Source organism: Bombus huntii, chromosome 9 (genome assembly GCF_024542735.1).
Source record: "Bombus huntii isolate Logan2020A chromosome 9, iyBomHunt1.1, whole genome shotgun sequence".
In the NCBI taxonomy this organism is placed as follows: domain Eukaryota; kingdom Metazoa; phylum Arthropoda; class Insecta; order Hymenoptera; family Apidae; genus Bombus; species Bombus huntii.
Genome location: NC_066246.1, coordinates 96,851 through 109,687, shown reverse-complemented (window position 1 = coordinate 109,687; position 12,837 = coordinate 96,851). Strand labels below are relative to the sequence as shown.

General features: G+C 32.9%; 1 protein-coding gene across 4 annotated transcripts; it reads left to right on the top strand.

Annotated features, from left to right (window-relative positions):
• Positions 1–414: 414 nt before the first annotated feature.
• LOC126869364 (rho-associated protein kinase 2) lies at positions 415–11,535 on the top strand. 4 transcript variants are annotated; one of them, XR_007690911.1, is made up of 13 exons: positions 415–563; positions 1,492–1,817; positions 2,153–2,313; positions 2,386–2,724; positions 2,813–3,946; positions 4,037–4,337; positions 4,700–5,115; positions 5,204–5,845; positions 5,922–6,332; positions 6,410–6,626; positions 6,892–7,114; positions 8,664–8,982; positions 9,068–11,535. XR_007690911.1 is itself a non-coding variant. In XM_050625784.1 (12 exons), the coding sequence occupies exons 2-12, from the start codon at positions 1,637–1,639 to the stop codon at positions 8,749–8,751; spliced, it is 4,104 nt and encodes a 1,367-aa protein (XP_050481741.1). In that variant the 5' UTR covers positions 415–563; positions 1,492–1,636; the 3' UTR covers positions 8,752–11,535. The 4 variants fall into 4 exon arrangements, 2 of the variants coding, with proteins under 2 accessions (XP_050481741.1, XP_050481740.1); XR_007690912.1 differs by having other exon boundaries at positions 6,892–7,196; positions 8,664–11,535; XM_050625784.1 differs by having other exon boundaries at positions 4,709–5,115; positions 8,664–11,535.
• The last annotated feature ends 1,302 nt before the right edge of the window (positions 11,536–12,837 follow it).

The window sequence follows — 12,837 nt, the reverse complement described above, 5'->3', positions numbered from 1 at the left end:
AAAACCTGTATCTCAGTTAGTGCGTCGAATACTACGCCATCTTGGTTATGCCTGCAATTTATTATATCGTTTTTCCGAAGTCGTTGATGTTCTGTCTCAACGACTTTTGACGTAGTTTTCATTAATTCGTGAAACTTTCGAAGTTTTATTTGATTCAAATAAATATATATGTATGAAGAAAGGGTGACTTTTATGTTGCCAATTTTAAAACAACGAACTAATTCAAACGGTGCCAAGTAGAGTGAAAATAACCAAAAATCTCATTGAAAATACTGTTATATTTTCAAATTGAATAATGTGAGATTTCACATCTGAAGTAGGTGCTAGAGTTCTCGAATAAAATTGGAAAATTTCCCTCGATCACTGTACATGAATTGAAAAGCGAATTACTCTACGTTTTTCCCGAGCTTTCATTGGCTTTGATGACCGTTGTGAATTTTCTCAATGGCGCATACACGGCTCAGCTGTGTGCAATCGCAACCAATTTACGTAGAAACATAATGTATTTTATAGTATTTTTATTCAGTTAGACGAAGTACTGGATACGGTATTCGTGATATTAGGTACGTTAGAGTGAATTTTCTTCTGACATTAATTAATCGATAATGAAAAATACGGAATATTTAGAAAATTCTTCATGACGGATTCAGAAGTACCTGCACGGGATCCACCTTATTTCTGCAAGCTTCCTAACAGACTTCTTTGATTTGTTATTTTCTGAATTTTTTAATTTTCATTGAAATATTAAAATGCAAACATTAAATTCACATTTGTTTAACGATTTCTACAATTTGTATTTTTATTTTATAAAAGTTTCTTTGTGAAAATGACAAGACGAACTGGTAAAATTTTGTTTGCAAGTGTAATGATGAATTTCAGTGCAAAATATCTAAATAAATGTTAGTCTGGGAATTCCTATTTTTCTAAATAATTAAATATATGTTTTGTTTTCACACTGTTTAGTAATCACTGTTTCTTAATGATCTTGACACATAAATCATGTTGAGTCATCATATATTCTGTTGTATCTATTCTCTCACAAATTTGTATACCTTTTAAATTGTGTTATTTAAATTATTGTGTTATTTAATTAACTTATCCTTCTAGTAAAAGGTACACATGGAACTAATAATTTTATTAATCTTTTACTTTATATTACTTTAATTCTAAATCTATTTATTTGATTTTATAATATTGTAATTTTTATCTTGTTGCATGGGTGCACACGACTAGTAATATAAATACAATGCACAAATTAAACTATTTTAAACTTATCGATAATCATATCTTTATATTATTTAAAGCTATATTTATATATGGTATTATTTAAATATAGACTTAGTTATTTCATTTATGGAGTACAAAATGTCATCTGTATTTTATGTCAATCTTTGTACAATAATATGACAATAATGATTATATATTAACATTTATGTACATATACATATATATTTATATACATTTATATGTATATATATAATTTTGTTTCAGGAAACATGGACTGCCCATCCAGTATTGCAACATTGCATAAATTGTGTTTATACTATATGTAGCCTTTTGCTTTGTATTGTTTTTGATGCGTCAAAAAAAATATTACATTTTTGAAGGAAATTATTCCTAGCTTTTAATAGGAGAGATGGATGTAGTACGAGATGAAGACAGGCGCAGGCGCCTGAGGATGCTGGAGGAACGCGTAAAGGATCCAAGAAGTATCACAAACATTGATTGCTTATTGGATACAGTTCAGGCCCTGGTGGCAGATTGTGATCATCCCAGCGTAAAACGTATGAAAAATATAGAAGCGTATATGAATAGATGTGAGTACTTAACCTTTCTGCCCGTTATGGAAAATATTCTTATTTATTATTATAATAGTGCAGTTACTAAAATACAGAGTAATAGACACTTCATTACTTTAGTATAAAGTGTATATTTTAGAAAAGTCAAGCATTTTATTATCAATAAGCAAATCGCTATGTGTTAGAATAATATGTTAATATAATAATACAACGATTCATCTTATGTAATAGATGCAGAGGAGTAAATAAATCAGATATAACTAAATGAAACATGTTAATATATTTATTGATGTTGTGATGCTAATATTAATTTTTCAAGGACAAGATGTAATAAAAATTATTTATACTTTCAGATGACTCAGTAGCTCAAGATATTTGTAAAATGCGAATGCGTACAGATGACTTTACCCTAATAAAAGTGATAGGTCGTGGTTCATTTGGCGAAGTACAATTAGTAAGACATAAATCTACACAGAAAGTATATGCTATGAAATTACTCAGTAAATTTGAAATGGTAAGACATATATAAATCACAAATGGATAATTTATGTGTATACTGTACACTTTATTTTTGTGTATTCTACAGATCAAACGATCAGATTCAGCCTTTTTTTGGGAAGAACGTGATATAATGGCACATGCCAATTCTCAGTGGATAGTTCAGCTTCATTTTGCATTTCAAGATCAAAAATATCTTTACATGGTGATGGATTACATGCCAGGTGGTGATTTAGTGAATTTAATGTCAAATTATGACGTGCCAGAAAAATGGGCAAAATTTTATTGTGCAGAAGTGGTGCTTGCATTAGATGCAATACATCTTATGGGATTTGTTCATAGAGATGTAAAGCCAGATAATATGTTACTTGATAAGTATGGTCATTTAAAACTTGCAGATTTTGGCACTTGTATGAGAATGGATGCTGTATGTATATTTTTTTTTTTAGCATTTTCTATCAAATTTCTAACAATGTAACATTATATAAAAATATCTTATCTTATATGTCTTTTAGGATGGTCTTGTCCGATCTGATACTGCAGTAGGTACACCTGATTATATATCACCTGAAGTGCTTCAATCTCAAGGTGGTGAAGGTGTATATGGAAGAGAATGTGATTGGTGGTCAGTTGGTGTATTTTTATATGAAATGCTTGTTGGTGATACTCCGTTTTATGCAGATTCATTAGTTGGAACATATTCAAAAATTATGGATCATAGAAATTCATTACATTTTCCACAAGAAGTTGATATTTCTCATTCTGCCAAGAATTTGATATGTGGTTTTCTTACGGATAGAACTAAACGTTTGGGTAGAAATGGCGTGGAAGAAATAAAAAATCATCCTTTCTTTAAAAACGATCAGTGGACATTTGAAAATTTACGAGAATGTGTTCCTCCTGTCGTGCCAGAACTTTCTGGCGATGATGATACTAGCAATTTTGAGGATGTCGATAAAGAAGATGGACCAGAGGAAAGTTTTCCAATACCAAAAGCATTTTCCGGAAACCATTTACCTTTTATTGGTTTTACATATTCAGAAGATTATCAATTAATGGCTTCTAGCGGCAAGGAGTCGGTAGATGGATTAGAAAATCATATCAATAATGGTACAAGCGACGATATTAAAATTTCTCAATTAGAAAACTTATTGGATAAAGAAAAGAGACAGGTAGAATCTTTAGAATCAAGGCAGAAAGCTTTAACAACACGATTAGAAGCTATGACACGCCGGGAAACCGAATTGCGTGAAGAAATAGGTAGAGCCGACAAAGAATTGACTTTGTTGAGGCACAACTACAAAGAAGCACAACGTAGGGTGGAGCATGAAACTGAGTTACGTAGAAAAGCGGAATCATTAATTGTGGAGTTGAAAAAGAAGTATGACGAAGAGCAGACGAAACGAGCACGTGATGCAAGTAATTCACAACAAACTTCTGAACGTGTAACAAGTTTAGAAAAACAAATTAAAGAAATGCAATCGAAATTGGAAAGAGAAACAGAAATGGTAACGAGGTTACGGAAACAAGCTACTGAGATTACTGTTGCTCGTCAAGCTGCAGAACAAATGGCAAATGAATTACAAGTGGAAAGAGCGAAATTACAAGCGCAACGAGATAATTTACAGCAAGAAGTGGCTACATTACAAGTAAGTGTTTATGTTAAAAAAAAAAAAAGAAATTGATTAGAAATACTCATTTTCAAACATAAACTTATATTTTTATACATAATTTCGCAGGGACAATTGTCGAAAGAGCGTAGTTCTCGATCACAAGCCTCATCATTAACTGCTGAATTAGAAAGCCGACTCTCTGCTCTTCATGTCGAACTCGAACATAGTCGAGAGAAAGAGGAGAAAGCAATCATGGATAACAGACAACTAACTGAAAAAATCTCAGCATTGGAAAAAGAAGCAGCAAGTTTAACTCTTGAATTAAAAGCTGCGCAAGCTAGGTATAATCAGGAAGTGGTAGCCCATCAAGAAACGGAACGTTCACGCATACTATCCAAAGAAGAAGCTAATTTAGAAGTAGTTAAAGGTAATTTTATTTACATTTGTACTTAATAATTGTAATATTAAGGTTTCTAAAAGTCCATATTTTTATACTGATAAGCATGTCAGGATGAGAAAAAATATTCATTTTAGGCTGCACGTTCTAAAAATTTTGATTTTTTAAAAGTTGCATTTCATCCATACACCTATTTATCTTATAACTGCATCTCCATATAATTATTTTGTTATATCCTTAACCCACTTCATCACTAATTGCAATTTTTCAAATTTCGGAATGCTCGCGCTCGATGGTATTTCTATTTACAGTATGTACGCCATTCCTTTATACTTAAATTTATCGATTTATTGCGAGTTATCCTTATACATGTATTAATGTAACATTAACAGCATTACAAGCAAAATTAAATGAAGAAAAAAGTGGGAGGCAACGTGCTGAATTACTTGCACAAGAAAAGGAAAGGCAAACCTCTATGCTCTCTGTGGATTATCGACAGATTCAGCAGCGATTACAGAAACTGGAAGGAGAACATAGGCAAGAAGTTGAAAAGGTAAAAGTGCTACAAGGTCAGGTCGAACAAGAACAGCAGAAAAGAAACATTCTGCAGACTGACTTAGCACAGCAGTCGTCCGAAGCAGGACGATTACGTGCCAGGGAACAGCAATTAGCTGGCGAAGTTGCTCAGCTAAGAGAAGCAAAACGTCAAATAGAGGATGAATTACATCACTTGAAAACTCAAAGAAATGTGGATCAACTACAAACTAAGGAATTACAAGAACAATTAGAAGCAGAAGCTTACTTTTCGGTAAATTCACATCTCAACAAACTATCAGCGAAAAAGCTATTATTTTCTTTTGATATATTTATTATAAATTTTAATGTATTATTTCCAGACACTTTATAAAACACAGACGCAAGAACTTCGGGAAGAACTTGATGAAAAAATACGTTTACAACAAGAATTAGAAGAAGAACGTAGCTCTTTAGTGCATCAGTTACAATTATCTCTAGCGAGAGGTGATAGTGAAGCTTTGGCAAGATCAATAGCTGAAGAAACTGTCGCAGACCTCGAAAAGGAACGAACAATGAAGGAATTAGAATATAAAGATGGAATAGCCAAACATCACCAAGAATTGAATGCAAAAGAACAAATTATAAATCGGCTTAAGGATAGTGAAGGTGAACTTAAGAAAAATGTTGATCAATATCTTAAAGAAAAGGAAGATTTAAATAAACGGTTTAAAGAATTGCAAGATCAACTTTCTAAAGCACAGTCTAATGGTGAAGAAATAGAAAAACTGAGCAGTAAATTGAAAACTGAGCAATTATTAAAACAACAAGCAGTTAATAAGTTAGCAGAGATTATGAACAGGAAAGATTTATCTTCAAGTGGTAAATCCAAGAATAAAGCTTCTGCAGCAGATTTAAGAAAGAAGGAAAAAGATTGCAGGCGTTTACAGCAAGAGCTTACTCAAGAGAGAGAAAAATACGGACAGTTAACAGCTAAGTGGCAAAAAGATTTGCAAGATTTACAAGTAAGTAAAATACTAAACGTCGTTTCATTTTTACAAATATTTATATATTATCTCTAGCATCATTATATTTCTATAGGCACAATTGGTGGAAGAAAATCAAGCGAAATTGAGGTTACAAATGGAACTCGATTCAAAAGATTCCGAAATAGAAACTTTACAAATGAAAATTGCTTCGCTCAACTCAGAAACCGCTAGCGTTTCGTCCGTAGAAAATGACGGAGAAGATTCTGTTTTATCGGAACATGGAACCATGCGATTGGAAGGTTGGTTAAATGTGCCAAATAAACAGAACATTAAAAGGCATGGATGGAAAAAACAATACGTTGTCGTCTCTTCGAAGAAAATAATATTTTATAATAGTGAAAATGATAAATTAAATGCCGATCCAGTCTTGATATTGGACCTAAATAAAGTCTTCCACGTTAGATCTGTTACTCAGGGTGATGTCATCCGAGCTGATGCCAAAGATATTCCGAGAATTTTCCAGGTACATATTATGTTAAACAATTGGTTCCCTACTTATCGAATGATATACTCAATCACATTTTTTCTTCTCTTGTTTAGTTATTATATGCTGGTGAAGGCGAAGCAAGACGTCCTGGTGATGAAGGAAACACACTGCCCGGAGTGGAACTGCCACAACTTACGGACAAACCAGGCACACAATCGTTAAAAGGTCACGAATTTGTGTCAATATCGTATCATATGCCGACTACTTGCGAGGTATGCTCAAAACAATTGTGGCATATGTTTCGACCGCCACCAGCTCTCGAGTGCCGAAGTAAGTATGAAACAATGTTTCGTTCAACGAATTTTTACGTTTTTATAATTACTACCTTGCTTTAAACATATCATGCTTTAAACATTTCTAATTATATTTTGAAGAGATTTATAAAACTATTTTTTATTATATATTTTATTAAATTCATAACGATGTGACATGATTCGTTTTCTTTGGTCAACAAGCAAAATGAAAAATCTGCTTCATAAAATAAAGAATTATTTATAATAAAATATGTAATGAAATTGTTATTGCGTGTGTACAGGGTGTCGTATAAAAGTTCATAAGGAGCATTTGGACAAAAAGGAAGATGCCATTGCACCCTGCAAATTACACTACGATCCAAACAGTGCTCGTGAATTGTTAATATTGGCTGGTAGTCCTGACGAACAGAAATATTGGGTCGCAAGATTGTCTAGACGTGTACAAAAATGTGGCTACAAAGCAAACTCGCACGTCGATGGCACGGGGCAACGTGTCTCGCCAAGGTAGCGTAGCGGTGCGACTCAACGTAACCGGAGACTAAGTAGCTCTCTTGTATTGTGGCATCGCATGATTGGGTGTAGCGAGGTTAGAGTCGTTTGATTTTTCTTGCACTCCCATATCTATATACAGAATCGCATTTTCAACGAACATGAAAATACAAAAAAGACATCGTTGGCAGCGTTTCGTAAGTGCAGTGCGCTTAGAAGATATCATTGTTATAGAAACAAAACATAATATAATGGAATGCCATTATTGATTATGTTTCAGATTGCTTTAATCTACCTATCTATATATCTATCTATCTATTTCTATATATATAGATATAGATATAGATATAGATATAGATATAGATATAGATATAGATATAAATATAGATACAGATATAAAGTAGTTTTGAAATTTGAAAATGTATTATGAAGACTTTAGGTAATCTTATTAAGCGTGTTTTGTAATCATTCCAGCTTTTGAAAAATTTAAAAACCGACATAATTGCTTTGTTCAAAATCGAAATTATATATAAATATTGTTCGATAGATCGAAGCAATATAAGCTTTATTTTTTCCGATTATTATTATTGCGGTTATTGATATGTTGGTTTCTGTTTGAGTTTGTTTAAAACTAGAATAGGATATTGTTAGTTGATTCGATTCAATTGTCATTTGCATGCGCTTAAACATTAGCACATTTTTTCGCCGAGAATGATTGTTCATTTTATTTCTATTGATCTCGCTGCTAGTTTAAATATACATACCCTTCAATAAGTAAATATATGATGTCGCATTGTTTTAACTTTGTTTAGTATTAGCAGAAGTTATAAATTGATAAGATTCATAATGCATGAAAATTAATTTGAGAATATTATAAATTAAGATGGAAATATATTTTTTATGTACATACATACTCATTATAATATTTTGTTTATATTTTCTTTTTAATGGAACTTTACGATACTTTAACAAGTAGAAAATCATAACCTATAATCGAGCAGCAGCTTAAGATTTTCAGTTGCGAAATTATTTTTACGTTGTAACGAGAGAATTCGTATAATCGTATAGCTTTTTTCTTCTCCAAAAATTGCATGGTAATAATTACGAAATACGATATGCAGAATGACAAAATATATTTGACATTATGCACGGCAAAACTGTTAGATAGTAATGAATATTGACACGTTCAGAGTTTACTTTTAATAGCAAATTGTTTAATGTGATTATTGATAAAAAGTTTGTCATTTAAAGAGTACAGAAGAAAACATTATTATAAATTGATCCTAAATAAAAAGTCTAAAGATTTTAAAAGTAAACTTTGTAATTCTAAAAAAACGGATCAACAAAATCACCATGAATTTCAATGCTTTTTTTTTTATTGAAATGGGGCTTTAACATTTATAACTACTAGCTCTTATAGATAAAAACTGTTATTTTGCTTCTAAAGCTTATTTCTTTTTTTTTTCTTTTTATATTAGTCTATACTCGTGATATTTCTTGGTAAATACGATAGTCACGATCTTCCACAAGTCGAATTTCATCGATAACGATTTACATATTTCAGAGAGTCTACGAGATCCACCTTGAAGCCATATTTATCGGTGCAACAACGATCCGCGACTCTGCCAGCAAATGCCAGCATGGGCAAGTGACCTTAGCTAGTATCGATAATACTCGATTGGAATTCGTTGCTTCGACGTCCTTCTCAATCGATCTATTTAAAACATATAAATCCAATCAGTTGGTCAGACAAATGATTTGCAATGAGATTCAAATATGCGAAAATAATTTTCGACATTCTATGTTATCTGGAAAATATCTTGAGACATCTGGAGTTTATGTATCTTAAAAACATCCGCCGATCTGAATGCACAGAGAAACATGTCATTATCAACTTTTTGACGAATGCGAGGATTCTCCACAAAATCGTTCGTTGACATTTTTACTTGTATTGATCGTTATTTGTAGGTACATGTTTGTTAAACGAATCAAACGTGCCTTTAATATATACTGACGATGATGGAACTCGAATGATCTAAAGGAAATTGAAGAAGCAAGACGCTCATCAGGAAATGTTATAAGATGAAAGTTTTCAGGAGGGGGAAACGAGGCGAGTAATAAGTGGGAGTGTGCAGCTGTTATTAACAAGACAAAGTAATGATAATAGTGTTTATATAAATGAATATAGTGATCGTAACGAATTTGAGTATGTGGGCCGCGTTTCTCGGATTTATCAAACTACAGCGTTATGTTCGATATCGTATTCGATGAGCAAGTTTGTCAATGATTTGCATAGTATTTCCAAGAGACCATCATCGCGCATCGTTTTATGAATTTCGTACGTGCGAATGGATTTTTATGTTGATTTATTTTTTCCGTGAATGCTTAAATTCAAAGATGATTTCCCTGTACATAAATTACGGCCGTAAGAACTGCTTCTCAGTTGTTTAAGCAGCTCGTTCATTGACTTTTGCAACGATATTGTGAAATGGGTGGACATTACAATGCTTTCGCAAAAAAAAAGAAGAAAAAAAATTGTTGTTTGTGCGATATATATAATATTCTCCGGTCATTAGCGATTATTTAAAGGTGAGAACATTGAGAACTCGATAATATTGTGTATTTACTACGCCGGATTGATAGTATTATTATTTTTATACGTTCTGAGATTAAAGTATATCGATATTTAATTACGTTAAGAAGAGAAGGAATGGAATTGATTTTTGCGTAGAAGTACGCGTGCTATTCAGCTGGCTAGAGCGGCTGCCAAAGTTTCTTCTCTTAGTATGAGAAACGCGTTATTATGTTTAATCGAATCATGGGGAAATGCGTCGGTAGATAGATATAAACGTGAGATAACGAATATTGGAAATACTTCATCACAGAATTATTAATGGGAGATACATTATTTAAATTTTGAAGTTGATAGTCTTGGAATATCTCAGATTTTTAAATCATCACGAACACATTTTTAGAATCTTGGAAGAACCTTCTACATCTTTCTGTTTTCTTGCTTTCTTTTTCAAAATTATTGTTGTATTTATTAGTTCAAAATTCTTGTTTTAAAACTTCAATTCATATTTTCGAAGACCTTTCAAGATTCAACAGGCGCTCTGTATATTTTGTGAATTTTCGTTTCTGTTGCCATGTATTCATTAGAATATGAATGCATATTGCGACCAAGCAATAAAGTAAGGATGAAATTGTAAGAGGAAGAGAAAAAGTTAAATTTTAGAACGAGCACAATGGTAAAATATTAAGGAATACCGTCACGAACGAGCTTCATTGTATAATAGAAATACGATATTTACAATTGTAAGATAAGAATTTTTTAATACGATGTACGATATATCCGCTACAGATTGCTGAAAGGATGGGCGATATGAAACACTGAAAAAAGCGCAAAATCGCGCATGTAGTCGAGAGAGGCTTAGGAACAATGCTATAAAAATTGGTGCCGAGTTAGAAAAGATTTGTACGAGGAGCAACAGAGGCATCAAGATGAAGAAAAAAGGAAAAAAAGTGTAATGAGCTAATGAAACTTGTTATTATTATTATCATCATCATCATCATCATCATCATTATCATCATCACCATCATCGCCATCATCATCGTCGTCATCATCACCATCATCATCATCATCATCGCCATCGTCGTCATCATCATCATCATCATCATCATCATCATCATCATTATTATTATTAAAAAAATCATTGTCGCCGTTTGTGTTCTATCCACGGTGTACCTCAGTGACGTGTGCGTATGTTCATCACGTTGGTCTGGGCCGAGAGAAAAATGAAGTTTCTCGGTCGCTTTACAGAACTTGTCCCGACTCTTCTTAGGTAGGTTGCAACATCTTTCTTTCCATCTGAGACGTCCTTTTATATGGTACATTTTGCGTCCCTTTTCTTCATCCTTTTTCTTAGCTGCCTTTTCCTTCTATTCTTCTTTTTACACTCTGCTTTCATTTATTTTTCAAGTTTTCGGGAGATAAAGGAAGCTCAGTATGTATGTGACGTCATCCGTTGATTTATTAAGATGTGAAAGAGCTAGATATACGCAAACGATTATGAAAGTAGGAAGCCCACGTTTTTAATTAAATTAGCCCGTGTATTTTACTCTGTTCCGCCTGCCTGTTGGACTATTTTTTTATAGACTGGAAAAGAATTTTCGACAACGCGAGATATAAAATAGGGGGAGAGAGAGGGAGGGGGGTGGGAGGGAGAGTGAGTGAGTGAGTGAGTGAGAGAGGGGGTGGGAGGGAGAGAGGGAGGGGGGGGGAGAGACAGGCAGACAGACACAGGTAGACACAGATAGATAGGTAGAGAAGCAAGAGAAGTGAAAAAACTTGTTACAGCATATTTTATTATTGTTTAGTTATTAACAAGCTGTATATTATTAATTAATATTACGATTAAAGTATTTTGTAGATACCACGCGAGTCTATGTAGACGTTTTCCACCATCACCGAACAATGAATTTAATCTCATTGTCGAATAGATTAGATGTTTCTAAATATGTATTTGATCTTCTCTATCCTACAATTTGTTTTTCTTTCTTAGACTTTTCGGCTGATAATCTTATTCGATTGTAGTCATTCATAGTAATCGAAGTTAAGAAGTGGCATATAAAAGAGAACGAATTATTCCTATGTTTTCTTCTTTCCCTTTCTTGTCTTGTTGAAATAAAAATCTCACCTCATCTGGAGCACCGTTTGTAGATTATTACGGAGGTGCAAAAATCTTTGAGTGATAAATTCGATCGAGTGTCATTATTGTTAATACAATAGCAAGTATCGAGCTTTGTGTAAAACCTTCTTCTACATCTCTTTTGCGTACTGTGTACAATTTTCTATATACATGTGTATATGTTAAATCTTTATGACTTTATTTTACCTGTAATCAAAATTTCGAGATAAACCGTTTTACAATGTAATCTATCTTTGTTTTCTATGCAAACAGCCGACCAGTTAATACATGTACGTCGAGTTATTTCGAGTTCGAATATTTCCTAATGAATTTAGAAAAGATCGTTTGTGGATATTTAATTCGTAGCAAATTAATTTTAACCATAATTTACATTAAATGAGAATTTCTTTAATATTATTTCTTCGAAAAATACATGCAGTTAGCTTCGTAGTTGCTTCTCTCAACTCTCGTTGAATTTCGCAAATCTCATTCCTGATCATGTTTCAAGTTTCTAAGGATACTTGATCTTTGATTAGAACACGATCGATTAGTGGCCTTTACTTGTTTACAATGCGCGAAGAAGGCAAAGTGATGTCTCGGCTTCACTTTGTCGACCCTTCACGACGAAAGGGTTCTTCTTGCAGAGTGAATACGCGTCGACGACCCTCTAATTATTCCTCGAGATCGACAATTTGATCGTCACCGCGTTTTTTTTCACAAACGATTGTTACGCAATCGGGAAGAGCATTTTTATATTTTGATTGCACTTTTCGATACAAGCCTTGAAAACTGCCGTCCTCTGTGTATCGTTTTCGTCACATTGTAATCAACGATTACATTTCCATTTGTATTTTACAATTCTCTGAAATTGTTCGAAACGTGATACGTATTAGATTGGTGCAAAATCCGAATAAAAGTTTTTGTTTGTAAGTGGTGTAAAAGGCGCTTTAAGTTAACAAATTTTGTTCCCTTCCTCTCTAGTTATTATTTAGATTTAGAATTTAGAAAAATTGGAAAAGTGTGATTTCTTTTAATTTAGAAAAATCATTT

Bases quoted from the DNA above. Each gene is read 5' to 3' on its own strand.
- LOC126869364 (XM_050625783.1), top strand. From the start codon at position 1,637: ATGGATGTAGTACGAGATGAAGACAGGCGCAGGCGCCTGAGGATGCTG. The intron at 2,314-2,385 runs GTAAGACATATA...TGTATTCTACAG, and splicing joins TACTCAGTAAATTTGAAATG to ATCAAACGATCAGATTCAGC. The intron at 5,846-5,921 runs GTAAGTAAAATA...ATATTTCTATAG, and splicing joins AAGATTTGCAAGATTTACAA to GCACAATTGGTGGAAGAAAA.